The 16,228-nt window shown below is 57.1% G+C and overlaps 15 protein-coding genes across 15 annotated transcripts; 6 read left to right on the top strand and 9 right to left on the bottom strand.

The window, feature by feature from the left end:
• Nucleotides 1-40: 40 nt before the first annotated feature.
• On the bottom strand, nt 41-1,213 carry MRET_1846 (3'(2'), 5'-bisphosphate nucleotidase; the record flags this gene model as incomplete). Its single annotated transcript, XM_027628473.1, has 1 exon — nt 41-1,213. The coding sequence occupies one exon, from the start codon at nt 1,211-1,213 to the stop codon at nt 41-43; it is 1,173 nt and encodes a 390-aa protein (XP_027484458.1).
• Nucleotides 1,214-1,907: 694 nt separating this feature from the next.
• MRET_1845 (uncharacterized protein) lies at nt 1,908-2,263 on the top strand (the record flags this gene model as incomplete). Its single annotated transcript, XM_027628472.1, has 2 exons — nt 1,908-1,938; nt 1,977-2,263. 2 exons carry the CDS (start codon nt 1,908-1,910, stop codon nt 2,261-2,263), a joined length of 318 nt encoding a protein of 105 aa, XP_027484461.1.
• A 46-nt stretch (nt 2,264-2,309) lies between these two features.
• MRET_1844 (prenyl protein peptidase) lies at nt 2,310-3,280 on the bottom strand (the record flags this gene model as incomplete). The annotated part of the gene is made up of 2 exons (XM_027628471.1): nt 2,310-2,756; nt 2,783-3,280. The coding sequence occupies 2 exons, from the start codon at nt 3,278-3,280 to the stop codon at nt 2,310-2,312; spliced, it is 945 nt and encodes a 314-aa protein (XP_027484460.1).
• Nucleotides 3,281-3,420: 140 nt separating this feature from the next.
• MRET_1843 (DnaJ domain protein) lies at nt 3,421-4,437 on the top strand (the record flags this gene model as incomplete). Its single annotated transcript, XM_027628470.1, has 1 exon — nt 3,421-4,437. One exon carries the CDS (start codon nt 3,421-3,423, stop codon nt 4,435-4,437), a length of 1,017 nt encoding a protein of 338 aa, XP_027484661.1.
• Nucleotides 4,438-4,474: 37 nt separating this feature from the next.
• Nucleotides 4,475-5,332, bottom strand: MRET_1842 (S-formylglutathione hydrolase; the record flags this gene model as incomplete). The annotated part of the gene is made up of 1 exon (XM_027628469.1): nt 4,475-5,332. One exon carries the CDS (start codon nt 5,330-5,332, stop codon nt 4,475-4,477), a length of 858 nt encoding a protein of 285 aa, XP_027484657.1.
• A 65-nt stretch (nt 5,333-5,397) lies between these two features.
• On the top strand, nt 5,398-6,494 carry MRET_1841 (DUF500 domain protein; the record flags this gene model as incomplete). The annotated part of the gene is made up of 2 exons (XM_027628468.1): nt 5,398-5,437; nt 5,464-6,494. 2 exons carry the CDS (start codon nt 5,398-5,400, stop codon nt 6,492-6,494), a joined length of 1,071 nt encoding a protein of 356 aa, XP_027484665.1.
• MRET_1840 (methionyl-tRNA formyltransferase) lies at nt 6,482-7,558 on the bottom strand (the record flags this gene model as incomplete). Its single annotated transcript, XM_027628467.1, has 1 exon — nt 6,482-7,558. One exon carries the CDS (start codon nt 7,556-7,558, stop codon nt 6,482-6,484), a length of 1,077 nt encoding a protein of 358 aa, XP_027484664.1.
• A 34-nt stretch (nt 7,559-7,592) lies between these two features.
• On the top strand, nt 7,593-8,651 carry MRET_1839 (tRNA pseudouridine55 synthase; the record flags this gene model as incomplete). The annotated part of the gene is made up of 1 exon (XM_027628466.1): nt 7,593-8,651. The coding sequence occupies one exon, from the start codon at nt 7,593-7,595 to the stop codon at nt 8,649-8,651; it is 1,059 nt and encodes a 352-aa protein (XP_027484705.1).
• Nucleotides 8,648-9,463, bottom strand: MRET_1838 (uncharacterized protein; the record flags this gene model as incomplete). The annotated part of the gene is made up of 2 exons (XM_027628465.1): nt 8,648-8,863; nt 8,888-9,463. The coding sequence occupies 2 exons, from the start codon at nt 9,461-9,463 to the stop codon at nt 8,648-8,650; spliced, it is 792 nt and encodes a 263-aa protein (XP_027484706.1).
• Nucleotides 9,464-9,498: 35 nt separating this feature from the next.
• On the top strand, nt 9,499-10,239 carry MRET_1837 (thioredoxin-like protein; the record flags this gene model as incomplete). Its single annotated transcript, XM_027628464.1, has 3 exons — nt 9,499-9,722; nt 9,747-10,126; nt 10,151-10,239. 3 exons carry the CDS (start codon nt 9,499-9,501, stop codon nt 10,237-10,239), a joined length of 693 nt encoding a protein of 230 aa, XP_027484697.1.
• Nucleotides 10,240-10,306: 67 nt separating this feature from the next.
• Nucleotides 10,307-11,242, top strand: MRET_1836 (uncharacterized protein; the record flags this gene model as incomplete). The annotated part of the gene is made up of 1 exon (XM_027628463.1): nt 10,307-11,242. The coding sequence occupies one exon, from the start codon at nt 10,307-10,309 to the stop codon at nt 11,240-11,242; it is 936 nt and encodes a 311-aa protein (XP_027484698.1).
• Nucleotides 11,214-12,095, bottom strand: MRET_1835 (uncharacterized protein; the record flags this gene model as incomplete). The annotated part of the gene is made up of 1 exon (XM_027628462.1): nt 11,214-12,095. The coding sequence occupies one exon, from the start codon at nt 12,093-12,095 to the stop codon at nt 11,214-11,216; it is 882 nt and encodes a 293-aa protein (XP_027484699.1).
• Nucleotides 12,096-12,340: 245 nt separating this feature from the next.
• MRET_1834 (ADP-ribosylation factor 1) lies at nt 12,341-13,057 on the bottom strand (the record flags this gene model as incomplete). The annotated part of the gene is made up of 6 exons (XM_027628461.1): nt 12,341-12,370; nt 12,409-12,466; nt 12,496-12,712; nt 12,741-12,833; nt 12,863-12,955; nt 13,003-13,057. The coding sequence occupies 6 exons, from the start codon at nt 13,055-13,057 to the stop codon at nt 12,341-12,343; spliced, it is 546 nt and encodes a 181-aa protein (XP_027484700.1).
• Nucleotides 13,058-13,587: 530 nt separating this feature from the next.
• On the bottom strand, nt 13,588-14,391 carry MRET_1833 (uncharacterized protein; the record flags this gene model as incomplete). Its single annotated transcript, XM_027628460.1, has 1 exon — nt 13,588-14,391. One exon carries the CDS (start codon nt 14,389-14,391, stop codon nt 13,588-13,590), a length of 804 nt encoding a protein of 267 aa, XP_027484701.1.
• Nucleotides 14,392-14,781: 390 nt separating this feature from the next.
• On the bottom strand, nt 14,782-16,096 carry MRET_1832 (DNA-directed RNA polymerase I subunit RPA49; the record flags this gene model as incomplete). Its single annotated transcript, XM_027628459.1, has 2 exons — nt 14,782-16,055; nt 16,081-16,096. 2 exons carry the CDS (start codon nt 16,094-16,096, stop codon nt 14,782-14,784), a joined length of 1,290 nt encoding a protein of 429 aa, XP_027484702.1.
• Between the last annotated feature and the right edge of the window lie 132 nt (nt 16,097-16,228).

Genomic DNA, 16,228 nt, shown 5'->3' with positions numbered 1-16,228 from the left:
ATGGTCAGAGAATTTATGATAAGCTATAAACGCGTTGTGCTTACACAGACAAGAGGCCCGATCGGCCTTCTTCCTTGAGCGCGCTGGCTACGGCCTCAATCACCTTGGCATGCATATTCGATTGACATGCGACTACGCCCTTGTTCGCAGACAAAACACGGCCTAGCCCAAAGTTGAGGGGTCGTCCAGCCAGGTCTGAGACGGTACCACCAGCCTCTGCCACCAACAAGGAGCCTGATGCATGGTCCCAGATCTTTTCCTGGTAGGAGCCATCGCCGACAGGCAGGCGCAAGTACACGTCACCATCACCGCGTGAAATACTGGCATACTTTGCCTGGCTATCCATACGCACATGCTGGTCGCCCATACCAAGGATCTGCGCAATACGCGCGTTGGTACCAAGCGACGAGTGACCTGCTTCCACCGACTCACAGAACGTCGCCCTGGTGAAGTCTCCCTCCAAGTCACGCATATGAATGGGCTCCAACGGCGCTTCGGTATCATTGATCGGCGCAACAAACGCACCATGTCCACGTGCAGCCACGAACAACACACCCAGGCCCTCCATGGAAGAATGGCGGATGTCACCATCCTTCGGCTTGGGTTGACTTACATCACGAGGCAGGTTAGGACATCCCATGACGCCCAGCTCGATGTGCCCATTAACAATCAACGCAAGACACACCGCATACTGACCACCACGAAGGAAGCCTTTGGTGCCATCAATAGGATCAAGGGTCCAGAAGCGCGCGTCGCTACCGCCTTCGAATGCACCTTGATCAATACTCGAGAGAATGTCATCGTCCGAAAGTGGCTGCTGGATATCGCCTGATGCTTGCAGAGCCTCATTCACCAGATGAGACACCTTGTCGCGAATCGACTTCCCCGCATCGCCTTGAAGGTCCGTCGACGTCTCTTCAGCCACAATACTGTCTTGCGGAAAGTGCTTCTTCAAGATATAATTCACAGCTGCCTGCGCACTAAAGTCCCCAATCGTGACGGGCGACTTGTCTTTCTTCGTGACAGACTCGTCCGATGTAAGAGTCTTGAATACTTTTGTCGTGATAGCACACGCCGTACGCACAGCAGCCATAGCCACCGCTCGTTCATCGGCCATGTATGCTCCCATTGTAGATATTCTCTGAATACGAAGCGTACTTTGATATGCGGGTTTCACACCAACTCGGAGGGCCCGTGTGAACCAAGATAGCATCTGGTGCCAAGTATCAAACAGCGCTTTCGATTCTGTGCAGTGATGACTAAACTTGTTCCACGACTGCCATCACCCCCCACCCCAGCCTACTGCTTGACATGTCATGAACTCGAGCCAGTTTCTCACGCTACTAAGCCTACGTGTCTTTGAGATGTAAGCGGTGATGGCACAAACTTGGCTGTGCACTATATTCTCTCTCTGCACACATGAGATAGAGACGAATATCTATGTGCATGCGTGTCGTCCCACCATGGGGGCCCGCGTCGAGCCGCTTGCAGGTGCCACGAACGGACATGTGCCCCCTCATGCACGTCCGGCTCATCCGGGCGGTAAGGGCACTATGCCAAGAATCTGCCTGAGTCCTCTCCAAGGTCTCGCGGAATAGGTCTGTGCTTGCATATCACGATAACACTCCGACGGGCAACCCCTATGACCCAATTATATTCTTCCAGCGTGACTGGCTGACATGTCGTGAAGCCGTTGTTGCCGAAACGATTTATGCGCTGATGTAATTTTCATACCTTTCATTGGATGACAATAAATGATTGGTCTGTGCATGGACGCACGGACGGGCGTATACTACATGGCAGCTTGCAATTGTCCTGTTCTACGCGGCCCGAACGTCGCTATGCGGCAGGCCCAAAATGAATAAATAGGGCAGGTATGGAACTCCCCTTCCCACAACTACATTACCATGTCCAACTACCTTGATCAAGCTAAGAACGGTATGTATCTTGAGTGATGACTAGTTCTAACCGGAAAGCCGCCTCGCAGACGGGCGACAAGGTGAACGAGTACGCCGGCCAGGCCCAGGAGCAAGTTGGCAAGCACAGCGAGGGCATTTACGGCCAGGCCAAAGAGCAGGCTGGTAACTTGAGCGAGCAGGCCCAAAAGTATGCTAGCCAGGCTAGGGAGCAGGCTGGAAACCTTGGTGAGCAGGCTCAGCAATACGCTAGCCAGGCTAGGGAGCAGGCTGGAAACCTTGGTGAGCAGGCTCAGCAATACGCTAGCCAAGCCAAGGAGCAGCTTTCCAACTGGGGAAGCAAGTAATCTCGAACAACCATGTAGCATCACTACTGTAAAATTCCAGATGCCTTTACGTCGCCAACATGCGGGTAGATGTGCACGGCCACAGGGCATACATAAAGGCGCCGAGGCCCGCAAGATGGGCGCATGCACAAGCCGCCTTCTGGGCGGAGTTGGCGTGCGGGAACGGTGCGAGCCTTGGCAGCCCCATCATGTTGCACAAAACGTGAGCTAAAAAGGGAGCCCATACAGTGCCAGTGCGCATAAACAGAAAGTTTGCGTACCAACCAAAAACGGTGGTGTAGGCAAACTGTAGAGCAGATGTCAGAAGGGCATTGGTACGTGCACGCTTAGTGTATCCGCCAGCTTGGTACATTTCCCAGGCATGATGCAGGTGGGCGATACCAAAATACAAAGGTGTCGTTAGCATTAGCCATGTGGGAGATGCATGCGGATGAAAGCTTTTCATGGTCGCCAGCATGCATGATCGAAAAACTAATTCTTCTGTGCCAGGACCCTGTTACGTTAGGAAGCTCAACGTACTAGGACATAGTTCCGCCAACGGGCCAGGGCCGTGTCAGGAGAGGACGCTCTCTTAGACCGCGTGCGCTTGTCCAAGATGTTTGTGAAGAAAGTGCCCAAGTACATACAGGCGGTCAGTGCCAAAGCCTTGATACCGATCCACCCGAGACGTGTGACGAAAGACGGGAACGATGGTTCGAGAGGGAGATATCGCGATGTCAGAAACGTCGGATGCGGGAAGGGCAGTCCCATAAGGCTCAGGATATGCAGTGCACGAAATGGCTGCTTGACAGGCAAGACGGTAGTTCGTCCTATCAGACTCGCTGTCACGAGCAAGTCGATGACGGTGGCCACGCACACAGACACAAGACGTTGCTTGATCACAGGGGGGTCGTCGCGACGCCTATGCTTCGCGCATGGTTTTCGTCGTAGCCAGGCGAATATACGAGGTAGCACATAGAGTGAGCCGACATAGATGGTGGCGTACGAACTACATGCGAGAGCAGAGGCCGTGTGCATGGCCGTGCGTTGTGGGCATGCCCAACGAAAAATGGGCGGCGACGTGGATCGAGCTTACATGCCCATGTGGCAGACAAAGGCGACGACAAAGAACGATCGGGCGTCGATCGGCGACGATTTCCTTTTCTCCCGCGAACACAATGCGCGTGTTGCTATTCTTGGCCGTGCTCGTCGTATGCTTGGTGGGCACCAAGGCCGCTAATGACTGGTCTCATACGGACATCGAGATGTTTGAGATCCAGGCAGCACTTGAGAAGGCGGAGGGCGAAGGGGTCAACTTTTACTCGTTCTTAGGGCTCACGCCGTCGGCATCCATGTCCGACATTCGCAAGGCGTATCGCCAGCGCAGTCTTGAGTGGCACCCTGACAAAAACCCCAATGCAGCCGAAGTCCACCAGCGGTTTGAGCGTCTGGGTCGTATTCACAGTATTTTGCGTGATGAGCGTCGCGACCGATACAATCACTTTCTGTCGTTCGGATTCCCCAAATGGCGTGGCACTGGGTACTACTACTCTCGCTACCGTCCTGGACTGCCTCTGATTCTTTCTGTGCTGCTCCTGTTATCTGTGGGTGTGCAACTCGCGGTCAAAAAGTCACAATGGCGCAAGAGCCAGCGGCGTTATGAAAACTTATGCCGCAGTGCCCTCGCCGCTGCCTGGGGCCCGGCATTCCAGACGCCTCTGGCCCCTTCATCCAAGCCACGGCCGGCGGAGAAAAAAGTTAGGGTCCCGATGCACGGTTACTTCGACATGCCTCCCGCACCCAGGGAAGCGGATATTACCGCCGGCACGGTGAACTGGGACAGGGAGGCAGACAAGGTGCGTGAAGCGCTCCATGCTCCTTCGCCGGAGACAGATGACGAAGTTCCCTTGATTGAGCTGGTTGTATTTGGTGACGGCAGCCTGGCCCTCTATGAAGCTGCGACACGCGAGCTCATTCCCCTGGAGCCTGTGCTGGACTCGGACATGCCCACTCTCATGTCCACATGGCCCTTTCAGTTGTGGAAGAAGCTGGCCGGGTCCCGCGAAGTGGCGCCTGAGGCTGTGCCAGAACAGGCAACTGAACCGATCGCTGAACCGACCGCTGAACCGACTACCAACACGAGTGCTATCTCCAAAAAGGAAGCCAAGCGCCGTAAGCGTGCTGGCAAAACATAACTAAGGAGATAGGAACTGCGCGTGCCAGTGGACATGCTCAGCAGCAAAGGTGCTCACAAAGTAATCTCATGTTAGTCTGCTCATACGTACAGCTGTGGTCATAACCTTCATGCAGCCGAAGCTGAATGCGCGAGGTGTCTACACCGCTCTTGAAAGCAGCATCGACGAGCGCCTCTGGCTGCAGTTGCTGCTGCTGGTAAAAGTTGTCTGCCAGACCGCAGTCCACGAGAATCTGCAGGGGGCGGGTCTTGTCCTGCTGGCTCAACAAAATACTAGCGTCGTACTGTTTTCCCTCGTCGATGCCGCCTGCCAAGTACCCCTGGATCATCTTTTTGCCCGTGTCGCAGTTGGTTGGGTGGCAAATAGGCGCAAATGCCGACGCCGAGCGGAATGTGCCCTGTTCGCGCAGATAGAGGACCAGGGCACCGTGGCCACCCATGGAGTGACCGAGGATAGAAGCGCGCGAAACGTCGATAGGGATCTCATTCTTGGCAATGACGTCGGGAATTTCTTTCAGAACGTGATCATACATGTTGTAGTGCTTGCTCCAAGGCTCACGCGTCGCATTCACGTAAAAGCCCGCGCCCGTGCCAAAGTCCCAGCTATCGTTTTCGCCGGGAATGTTGGCGCCACGCGGACTCGTGTCAGGAAATACGATAGCGATCTGCTTCTGGGAAGCTGCCTCGAATAGGTGGCCCTTTTGAGCTGCATTGTCCTCGGTGCATGTGAGGCCCGAAAGGTAGTACAGCACGGGCACCTTGTTCGACGCACTCGCCTCCTTCGGTACAAATACGTTCATCTTGGCCTCGAGGCCGCCTAGCACGCTCGATAGGAACGAGTACTTGGTGAGCAAGCCAGAGAACACTTTATTTTGCGATACGATAGAAAGACTCATGGCGGTGAGAGACAAGCGGTCCGTGTCCTCAGTGGAGGGGTCCGAGAGAGTGTCTCGTTCCGCTCATGTCGTGGGACAATTGGAAAGAAAAGGCGTGGTCGACGGGTATGTGATAAGAATTAACAGGGCAGCCAAGAAGATTGAGACCAAGGCATGGCGGACGGTTGACCCCATAGGCCATTGGACCAACAAGCAAATTGGCCGGCTGGGGCTCGAGGCCTTTTATCCGACGCAGTTGGATGGCGAGATTGACAAGGCTGCTCGCATTGTCACCAACTTTACTTCGAAGGGCGAAGCTGCTGTACCGAGTGACCAAGATGGTGAGTACAAGGACGGCCAAGTCAATGATGAGTATGCGGCTCGCAAGACGCAAAAGGTGCTTTACAACATTCCGGCTCCCGTGTTACGTGGCGCCAAGGGTGTGGCCATCTTTACCGTGTTTCGCTCCGGCCTCGGTATTTCTGGTGCGGGTGGATCGGGTATCGTCATGTCGCGCTACGAAAACGGCGACTGGGGCGCACCGTCCGGTATTCTCGTCCACACAGTCGGCTGGGGCCTGATGGTCGGTGTGGATGTGTACGATGTCGTCCTTGTGCTGCGCACGCAGGAGGCTGTGAACGCATTTAAGTATCCCAAAATCAGCATCGGTGGTGAACTATCTGTGGCAGCTGGTCCCGTCGGCAATGGTGCGATTGTCGACTCGGGTCTGGAAGCTTCGCCGTGCCTGTCGTATGTCAAATCCAAGGGCCTCTATGCTGGTGCACAGCTTGACGGCTCGATTTTCCTTACGCGCTCTGATGAGAACGCGCGTTACTACAACTATCCTGGCATTCCGATCGAGACCATTCTCGACAACAAGCTGCCCAAACACCAGATTCCCTACACGTGCAAGTCCGTGTGGCAGGCGCTGTACGTGGCTGAGGGACGTCCTGACTACATGGGCACAGATGCTATTCCTGAGGGTCCATCGCCAGGTAACTATGAGGCCACAGATGAAGAAAAGGCGGCGTTGGCGAAGGAGCAGGACGGCACAAGCACATCGTCCGCGCCTATTCTTCCGCCGCCCCGCCGGGTGTCCAAGGCAGCCGAGGCCGAAAAGGACCGAGAACCAGCAGCACGACAGCCGCCACCGCCGCCCTATGACGCCTCTCATTCGAAGTGAATATGACCGTGTGCATCTGCACGATCGCGGAAGCCGCGCCACCAGTCGGCGGCGGAGCGAACAGGTTTACCGCGGGTCTGGATACGCGTAGCGCCATAGACACCAGACAACGTCTGTAGCGCTAGAGTCTGTTCCTGGGGCAGAAAGACGGCGTGACCGGGCCGATCGAGGCTGATTGATTCGCTCGGCATGATGTGTCCTTCGTGAATCGCACAAGAGACGGGGGCAAATTGGGACGAGGCGGGCACGAGCGTCGTCGTGAGCGGCTGGGCATACCCAAAGGCACGCATTCGGGCGTCCAGCGTGGCTGCGTCCCAAGAGTCCCATCGTATGTGGGAGAAGCGCGGCGCCAATTTCGGAGCGCGAGTCGCACGGTCTGGATCCTGGGCTTGGACGTTCGCAGCGTACGACGGCAATTGTGCGATGACATCCACAAGCAGCTCGGCAGCATGAGGCGCGAGTGCCGTAGCCAGGGCTGGATACGTGGCGTGGGAGGGTATGGGCACACGTACCTGCTTCAAAAGGCCGCCGCGGTCAAAGTGCGTGGGATGCAACTGCTGCACACTCATCCCCGTGTGGGTATATTGCCGCGCAATAGCCCACTGCAATGGGGCTGCACCCCGGAGGTCAGGGAGCATGGATGGATGCAGGTTGAGCGTGAGCGACGGAGAGGGAAAGTGGGACAAGAGATGCGTGGGAATGCGGTGCCCAAACGAAGCCGTCACGAGCAGCGGCGCATGTGAGTCACGAATGAGCGACGGAGGCTCGTAGGCGTCGATGCCTTCGGGCGGCACAGCTGTCTGTGGTATGTTGTGCAGTATCGCGAACTGCTTTACAGGCGATACACGCATACGTTTCGCGCCCCAGGCATGCTGTACATCCGGGGGGGTCAGTACGTGAAGGGAGCGGTACAAGTCGGGCCGGTGCGCGATAGCAGCCACTGCCTCGCACGCAAATGCATCCGAGCCGCAAAACAAGACGTCGTACGGCGCCGGCGGCACGGTGGCGTAGCCACGGCGGCCCCACGGCCGTCGTGACAGCGACCCTGCGCGCCGCCAGATCATGGTGTGTTAGTAAGCGCTGGGGCGTTTTTTCCTCATGCCTCTGGGCTGCGTCCGCCGTAGCCTGACACGTATGCCGTCGGAATCAGATCGGCCGCTGTCGTGCCTGTTTGGCATTATCAAGCCCAGTGGACCGACGTCGATGGACTTGCTGGACCGACTCAAGCCGCTGCTCGCATCGTCGGACCTGTTTTATGCGGCACATACGCCTCGGCGTGTCAAGCCGGCACGGCGACTCAAGCCGTGGGAGCGCGAGCTCGTCGCCAAGTGTGGCCGCCTGCCACCCAAGATGGGGCAGGGCGGCACGCTGGATCCACTCGCGGAAGGTGTGCTTGTGATTGGCCTTCACCATGGCACGAAGCAGCTGCAGCAGTTTCTGCACTGCACGAAAGAATACGAGACCACGGGGCTTCTCGGCACAGCCACGACGTCGTATGATGCCAAAGAGCCTATTATGTCTTATGCACCGCACTCGCACGTCACCGAAGACATGGTGCGCGACAAGCTGAGACTATTTCGTGGGCAGGTCCAGCAGCTTCCACCGCTGTACAGTGCGCTGCGTATGGACGGAAAGCGCCTGTTTGAATACGCGCGCGAAGGCATACCCCTTCCGCGGCCCATTGAGCCGCGCAACGTGTGCATTGACGAGCTGGAACTCGTTCAATGGCACCCTCCCTCTGCACACACATACGCACCTCCTACGACGCGCGTGTCCGACGACGACAAGGCCCTGTTCACGAGGGTGCGTGCGATGGCTGGCGCTCAGGCACTGGATACCACGAATCAGGACACGGCATGTATAGCCGCGCCTGAGGACCGCGAGGAAACGTCGCCACCCGCCGCCTTTACCCTCCGAATGACCGTGTCGTCCGGCACCTACGTTCGCTCGATCGTCCATGATCTCGGCACAGCGTGCGGCAGTGCAGCACACGTCGTACGCCTCGTGCGCACGCGACAGGGGCCGTTCCACTTGGGCAACTCGATACCATGGGAGGTGTTTGAGCGGGGTCTGGCTGAGCTCGGCCACGAGAAGGTAGAGGGGGGCCTGCGTGAATGGGAACAAAGGATCCTGCAGCACATGCAGCTGTGTGACTAGGAGGCATCACGATCCAGGGGCACGATCGCGTCCAGCGACTTTTGCAGGTGCTTCGTGTACTGAATAGCGTACTCCAATGCACGCGCTGTCTCGTCCTGCTGGCTCTTGGGAATGCCGGGCCCAACGTCGGACCGCAGCGTCGATACCACGCGGACGTGGATCTGTGAACTCGGCGTCCACTCGATGGGTCGATTGGATGCATCGATGGACCACTGCGTTAGTAGGCATATACGTACATCCGTAGCGCGGAAAATGCGCAATTCATGCAGGACAAGCGGATGATCGGACGGCAGCACATACCGCAGGCCGTACCGCATGACCTGGCGTTCGGGCGCCCATTGCAGCAGAGCCACAAGTTCGTCCCACCCAGCGCGGTGCTGGGCATGCTCCGCGAGCTCTTCGATAGGCATGGCAAAGATCGTCGTCGTCTCAAGGGGCGTGGGCGGCATGTCAGGCGCGGGCGTCAAGACATCGACGATCACGACCGTGCGGACGGCCACGGATGGTGCGGCGCCAGGTGGCACGGGCGGCTGCGGGAGCACGAGCTGCGTCATTCCGTGCTCGGTACGCACGGACAGACGAATTTGGTAGCGCGCCCGGCGCACATTGTTCCATCGCGTGTCCGACGTCTCCAACGCCTGCGCAGCTTCGTCGTCACATCGGTGCAGGAGGGTATCGCGCTCGACAAATGCCTCGGCAGGCGTATGCACCATGCGTGCTAGAGCATCAAGAAGAGATCCCACATGCAGCGGCTCCATATGGCCCATCGCCGACACTTGGGTGTGCTGCCTCTGCACCTCGGCGGCATTCATGATGGAGGCTCGACACCCCAGTGCCTCCACACACCATGTCGGCATGGCAAGACGCGCCCGATTTAGGCGCGTATACGGCCCAGGCCGACAGTGATGAGGAAGTGTTGGCTGAGCTGGAGCGCGAGGTTGAGGCGCTCAATGAGGCGGATGCCGACGATGCCGAACGCGTTGCCGGCAAGGGACGGGGCTCGGACGACCGCGATCTTTCTCAAGTGTTTGAGGAGTATCGCGCTCAGCGCCTCGCTGAAATGCAGGCACAGTACGTACATGCGACTCACGGCAGAATAGCTGCACGTATCGGTGCCGATACAAGCGATCCTAATCGCGGCAAGTACGTGCAAGTCGAGGACGAAAAGGCGCTGCTCAGCTCGAGTGTGCGCGAGCCGAAAGTCGTGATTCACTTCGCGAAGAAAGAGTTCCGGCGATGCCATATTCTCGACCGGCATCTCGAGCACCTCGCACGGCAGCATCCAGGCACACTGTTTCTCAAGACGTACGTGGAGCACGCGCCTTTTCTTGTCCAGAAGCTCGATATCCGTGTCCTGCCCTGCCTCATGGCGTTCGTGCAGGGCGTATGCAAGGACAAGATGATCGGATTCCAAGAATTTGGAAATAGCGATACATTTACTACGGCCGCCTTGGAATGGCGTCTTGGACAGACAGGTACGTATGCTCCGCTCATGCTAGGCGTGATTTTGCCGCAGCAAAAGCCCAGTAAGCCGATCTTGGGCTTCGGTGTGCCTACCGCCGCGCCGGAGCCCGACGATTGGGACTAGGCCTCCACCATAGACAACCAAGTCCTCGCCATGCTCAGACTCCCACCACCACGTCGATTGCCGGCACATGCCACAGGTCACGCTCCATTTCCCGGCCGTGTACCCGATCGTGGGTATGTACCGCCTGGCACATGATGAGCTGTTGTGGCGGCCCATGTGGAATGCATGTTACGCCAGAGTGACGCAGGCCGGTGCCACGACCATCTTGTGGTCGTTCGTGTCACTCCCTGGCCAGCGACTTGTGTCGGGGCTGATACTGGGACACATGGGCCGTGCCTGTGGCGCCAAGTGGATGTATGAGCTCATAGAGGCGGGGGGACGACAGGTCGGGATCCCGATGCTCTCGTTCGGATCGATGACGACGCTGTTGCTGGTTCTCAACCAAGTCAACATTGTGTTCGACATGTTCCTGGGGAAGCAAATGCGGGCATTCCGCGACACGGCCTACCGCAAGACGGTCGAGTCACGCGGCAAGTCGTCGGACTTCTGGACGCCGTACACGGAAGAGTACGAGCGGCCGCCCGATCCACAAGACGGCGTCCAAAAGCTCACCATCAAGAAGCGCTTGTCAGACATGGTTCTGCGCAAGGTCTCTCTCTTGCTCTTTGGCTCCATTCCCATCTTTGGTGTCATATTGTCAGCTGCCTACGGCGCGCTCGGCTTTGCACGCGAAATGCACCAACCGTTCTTCGAGGTAAAGCACATGCAGGACGAGCAAATTACCCTGTGGATCACGGAGCGAAGAATAGACTACATGCTCTTTGGCTTCTTTGCCTTGCTCCTGGAACGCATTCCTTTCTTCGGCCTCATATTCTCCGTATCGAACCAGATCGGTGCCGCGATGTGGGCACACGACCTCGAGAAGCGGCAGCATCGTTTCCAGCGCGGTGAGCTCCAGCCTATTCCTGCAGAGCAAGGACCCGCGGATTCTGCCAGTGCACCGACAGGCTACATGCCTGCTTCCCCAGAGCCAGTCAGGCGTCGCGTGCCGCCGCCCCCGTAGCGCCATTTGTACATATGAGACGCTGGTGACGCCGTTCGCGCTTGGCTGCCTCGTGAGCGGCCAGCTCGGATTCGAGCTGCATCACAGCGTACCGCAGCCAGTCTTGGGCGTCTTCCGTGTGCTCCAGCTTGTGCTCTAGCTCGGAGGCAGGGACGTCCACCGAGGGCATGTCCGGTTCGGCCGGGGGCCGCGGCGGCACAGCCGGCAGGTATCGCGCCAGGCGAGCATCTCTGTTGAGAGACGGCAGGATGTCGTGCATCTTATCGGCAAACTCTTCAATAGAGCGTATACCGAGTCCGTAGCGGACAAGGAGTGTGGCCACCAGCGCACTAGCACCGACAATCACAGTGGCCGTGCTAAACGCAAAGATGGCCAGCATCGGCCCATCATCACCTTGGCCTTCTGTGTCTTCTGGCGGTGGCGCGATGCGTGTCTTGTTAAGAGCAGGAAGTGCCGCAGAACGCTCTTGCGTCGAAGGCGCACGCGATAAAGCACTGAGTGGCGAACCAGTCGGGCGTATTTGTGACACGGGGATGGGTTTGACGGGACGCGCGCGCTTCGAAGAGGAAAAGAGGGCCATGTGCATGTCGCGAAAAATGGCCCAGGCGCTCTTGTCTGGCATGCTCGATTCCTCGGTGTGGACCGGCGCCACGGCGCGCATACTTTTGGTGGCCTGTTGTGGGGGGGTATGTAGCTCGACATGGGATGCCGCAGGAAATGGCCGTTTTCGAAATGCATACGCAGCTGCGCCTACGGCGCCCAGTACAAAAGTAGCCGCTGATGCAGAGAGAAGCACCTGTTTCTTCCTAGACGCATCCTTCGAACGCTGCGACGATGATGCGTCCTGGTGCATGTTGGCACAGGAAGGCGCGCGACTTGGCCCAGAAATGGGCCTATTCTTAGATAAGCCCCGCTCGACCTCTCTGCCCAGTGCCTGTAGTACGCAACGAGACTCGGACAGATCAACGCGCTGCCACGAGGCAGAGAAAGCCAAGATGATTGCCGTAAACAGAATTATGGAGGCAAACTAGAGTACCGTACATACGGGATGAAACTAGTCAACATGAGGAAGCAATCTCTTGCGCAGACACACTACATTTATGCGCGGCGCTTGAGGTTCGTGCTGAGCTGCGACAGTTAGCGCTGTGGATGCATCGTGTACATACCCATTCCAGACCCTCGTACAGACCATCACCGCTCGTAGCGCACGTAGCCTGGATGAACCTGTGGATGTGAGACAATCTCGTACGTACCATTGGCGCTGGCGCAGGCTGTGCAGGCCCAGCTTATCAGTGATTTCGGCAGCGTTCATGGCGTTTGGCAGGTCCTGCTTGTTGGCGAAGACCAGCAGCAGAGCATCACGAAGCTCGTCCTCGTTCAGCATGCGTTGCAGCTCTTCACGAGCTTCGGGGATACGCTCACGGTCATTCGAGTCAACCACGAAGATAATACCCTGTGTATTTTGGAAGTCTGGCCGTAAGTCATGATGTATACGTACAGTGGCGCCACAGAGGACGGATCTTGTCCTGACCACCGACATCCCACACAGTGAAGGAGATGTTCTTGTATTCCACCGTTTCGACGTTGAAACCTGCACGCATTAGATTCGCGCATACATACCGATCGTGGGGATCGTAGTAACAATCTCACCGAGCTTGAGCTTGTACAGGATCGTCGTCTTACCGGCGGCATCAAGACCGACCATCAAAATGCCTTCATTCCATGTTAGTAACATTGAAATACAAAAGCAATACACGTACGCATCTCCTTCTTGCCGAAGAGACCAGAAAGCAGTCGCGAAACAGACAATCCCATGTTGCTTGTTCACTAACGTAGACGGAGGGCAGAAAGGGGCTGACGTAGTCCGTGACGGTCAGTACTGCCACCTGATTCCACTCGGTACCTACCAGGTCGTTCTATCATGCGCCCCGAGGCATGTTGCCTCTTTTTCGCGCTGGCGCGTGCCGCAGCCTTGCTTATGTGATCGTCGGCCCGATCAGGTCCTGCATGCAGTATAAATAGCATCCTTCGCTGCTCGTAGCGTTGAAATGGTAGGCGCTTGCGTGTAGAAAGCTCTTGCACATAGTAGAAAGCAAGCTTCCAAGATTGCTCGATGTAGAGAACGTAATGGTCAATTTGTCACGCGGATGAAAAAAAAGTGGGCGGGAGCCCACGCCCGTTTTTCTTTTCCACTCTTATCAGGTCTGCTATACCAAGTTGATGTGTCGACACATGGCCCATTGACATGGACGTGGACCTATATCATACGTGGGGGGCCACTAATGCGTGCCGAAAGGGAACATGTATCTCGATGATCGGGGCTGCTTCGCTGCCCTCCCACATGCTCAAAACGGCCATGGCGCGTTGGATCGTTCGTACCATGTGCGCTCGCGTGCATGCAATTCTGCTCGACGGAGCTGGTCAAGTGGGGAAACGGGTGATGCCGTGTACTGTGCTCTGGGTGTGATTTGTGCACGCAACGCATCCGCCATTGCATGCATTGCGAGCGCTTGGTGAACGGCCCAGCGTACACAAGGCACCGATGTCATGCTCTGTGCTTTGGATATGGATACGGTGGTTGTGGCTTGCTGATGCGAGTGCAAAGTGTACGTATGCTGCTGGACTATGACTTGATCATATTGGCGACTGATGCGTACGCTAATGCATTCCTGCTCTGTCGAACGACAGCAGTGTAGTCGGAGCTCATAATCGGCCGCGTAGTTGCGTGGGGCCGAATACAGGATCCCCATGACGCGGCTGTATGTTACGCCCTGCATTTGCTGGAGGCTTTCTGTCCTCCGTGCATCGTACCATTTCACCACAGGCGTATGAGCATGGACTCGGTGCAGCCATCTCGTGGTCAGATGGAGAATGTGCCTAGCATCTTTGGGTATGGGTGCGTGAGAAAGGTTGTCGTATGTTACTTTCGCGTAGGGTGAGCTGGTCAGAATGGCCACTTGATGTCGCGGCAGTACGTGCCAAAAGGTGCGCACGTTCGATGGCTTCCATGCCGATGTCAGTGCACCGTCCGTGTGTATTTGTAGATATCCAAACTGTGTCTCCTGTCGAAGGGGTGCCAATCCATACGTATCCAGGCTCTCGATGCCGTGCATCTGCAGACTGGTCAAGCTCCAGACATGCTGCTGCATGACCAAGGACCACGATGACGCGTACGTACCCCTCTAGAAGTGATTCACGTGACCAGACAAGGCGCCAGGTGTTGTTGTTGGCGGTGCATCCATGGCACGCTACCATTCCACCATGGGGCGAAAGCGCACAAACCGACTGCTTTCCGAAGAGCAGATCAGAGAAGTGCTTGAGAACTACGATATGGAGTGTGAAAAGGTGATGGCACGCCTCGAGCGGAGTGCACAGCGGCGTTTAGAGGCGGCCAAAACTCAGATGGAGGCGCGGATCCAAAAGATCCCGCCCGATGTGCGCCACATTCCCCTGCAAGAGTACTATGATATGCATGCGAGTTCAGCAGCAGCAGAGCGTGGCCGATACATCCCGCCCCTAGCTATGGCGAGTCTACCTGACTAGCGACGTGCTGGCCCACGTTTGCGCTGATTCGGGAACGACAAGGGCAGGCGGAGGTGCCACTTGCGTTGCTGTTGCTGCGATGCAGCGCCGTCCCCGTCTACGCCGTGTTTTGTGCTCTGCGAGCTCGTGCATCCCAATGATCGCAGGATCTCGTTCACGCGCTGAGTCGTCACGCATAGTTCCTGCGCCAACACGTCGGAGGCGAGGCTGAACTCTTCGAGATGCAGAGCCAGCACAATGATACTGGCAAAAAGGCGCGTATCGCCGATCGCCGTCATGGCGTACCGATGCGAGCTGCGTGCCTGCTCGGCATACTGCGATACGAGATGCTCCATCACAATATCTTTTTCGTGTTCGGGCAAGCGCATCTTGTGTGCCACTTGGGACATGCCATCGTCGCCACGGCTGAGACCTCGGGCATGTTTACGGAACGCCAAAAGGATGGCCACGTAGTATCCCACGCGAACAAGCTCCATGGCGCGCGACATGCCCGCGTCGTTCTGTGCTGTTTGGACGATCTGCCACATGCGTGGAAGAAGCCAGGGCGATGATGTCAGGCGCAAAGCTTTGGCGAGGTCAGACTGCGACGAGCATTTCAGCAGGTGGCGAGTATGCAGGGCATTAAGGACAGTCGGTGGCACTAGGGATGCCAGCGGGTACACATCAGCAGGCTCACTAGCGTCGAGATGAGCCTGTGGGAGGGCACGACTGGTGTTGAGTGTCGCATTCAGTTCCAAGTCCGTTGGCAGCGAGGAGGCTGACACATCGATGCCCGATGCGACGTGTTCGAGGATGCCATCCATATTCTCTGTATTGACCTTCATGCGGTCGAGGTTGCGTGCGGCCTGCTTCTGCTTCTTGTTACCGAACGCCTCGCCCAGATCTCGGCGTGCACGTGTATAGTCCATGTTGTCCTGCGCACCATGCTCTGTCGCCGACGCGCTAAGGTGCGCAAGCGACTTGACGGACCGATTCAGCGTAAAGAGTGGCGCGACACGAAATGTGACCTGCTTCTTTTCTTTGTCGTAGGCACCGATAAGGTAGTCACCCGTGTATCCACGCGTTTCACGGCGCAAGTCTGCGGCGGCTTGTGCGGACGCGCCCCATCCCCAGTTCGTGCTCGTATACTGCATCACATCTGTGCTTCCTTCGAGGAGAAGACGGTCATCCAGAGTGGCCTCGGACGATGTACCATCACCGGCATCGTTACTGGGTGCACGGTACAAGGCAAAACGTGTGTGTTTCTGAGGCGCAAAGTCGGAGAGCGACACTATGGTTAGAATTCCACGACGCACATAAAGCTGGTCCCATGGGTGCCGATGCGTCATCGACACAAAGCGACACTTTGGGGTGATCGTCAGCCGCTCGCTTCTTGGCGGGCGACATGGTCGTTCCAAGGCAGGTTTTTTTGTCACAAAAAAAACCAGCGAGACCCTCCACACC

Source organism: Malassezia restricta, chromosome III (assembly GCF_003290485.1).
Source record: "Malassezia restricta chromosome III, complete sequence".
Taxonomy (NCBI): Eukaryota; Fungi; Basidiomycota; class Malasseziomycetes; order Malasseziales; family Malasseziaceae; genus Malassezia; species Malassezia restricta.
Note: the sequence above shows the minus strand (reverse complement) of the source record. Positions and strands in the feature narration are given on the sequence as shown.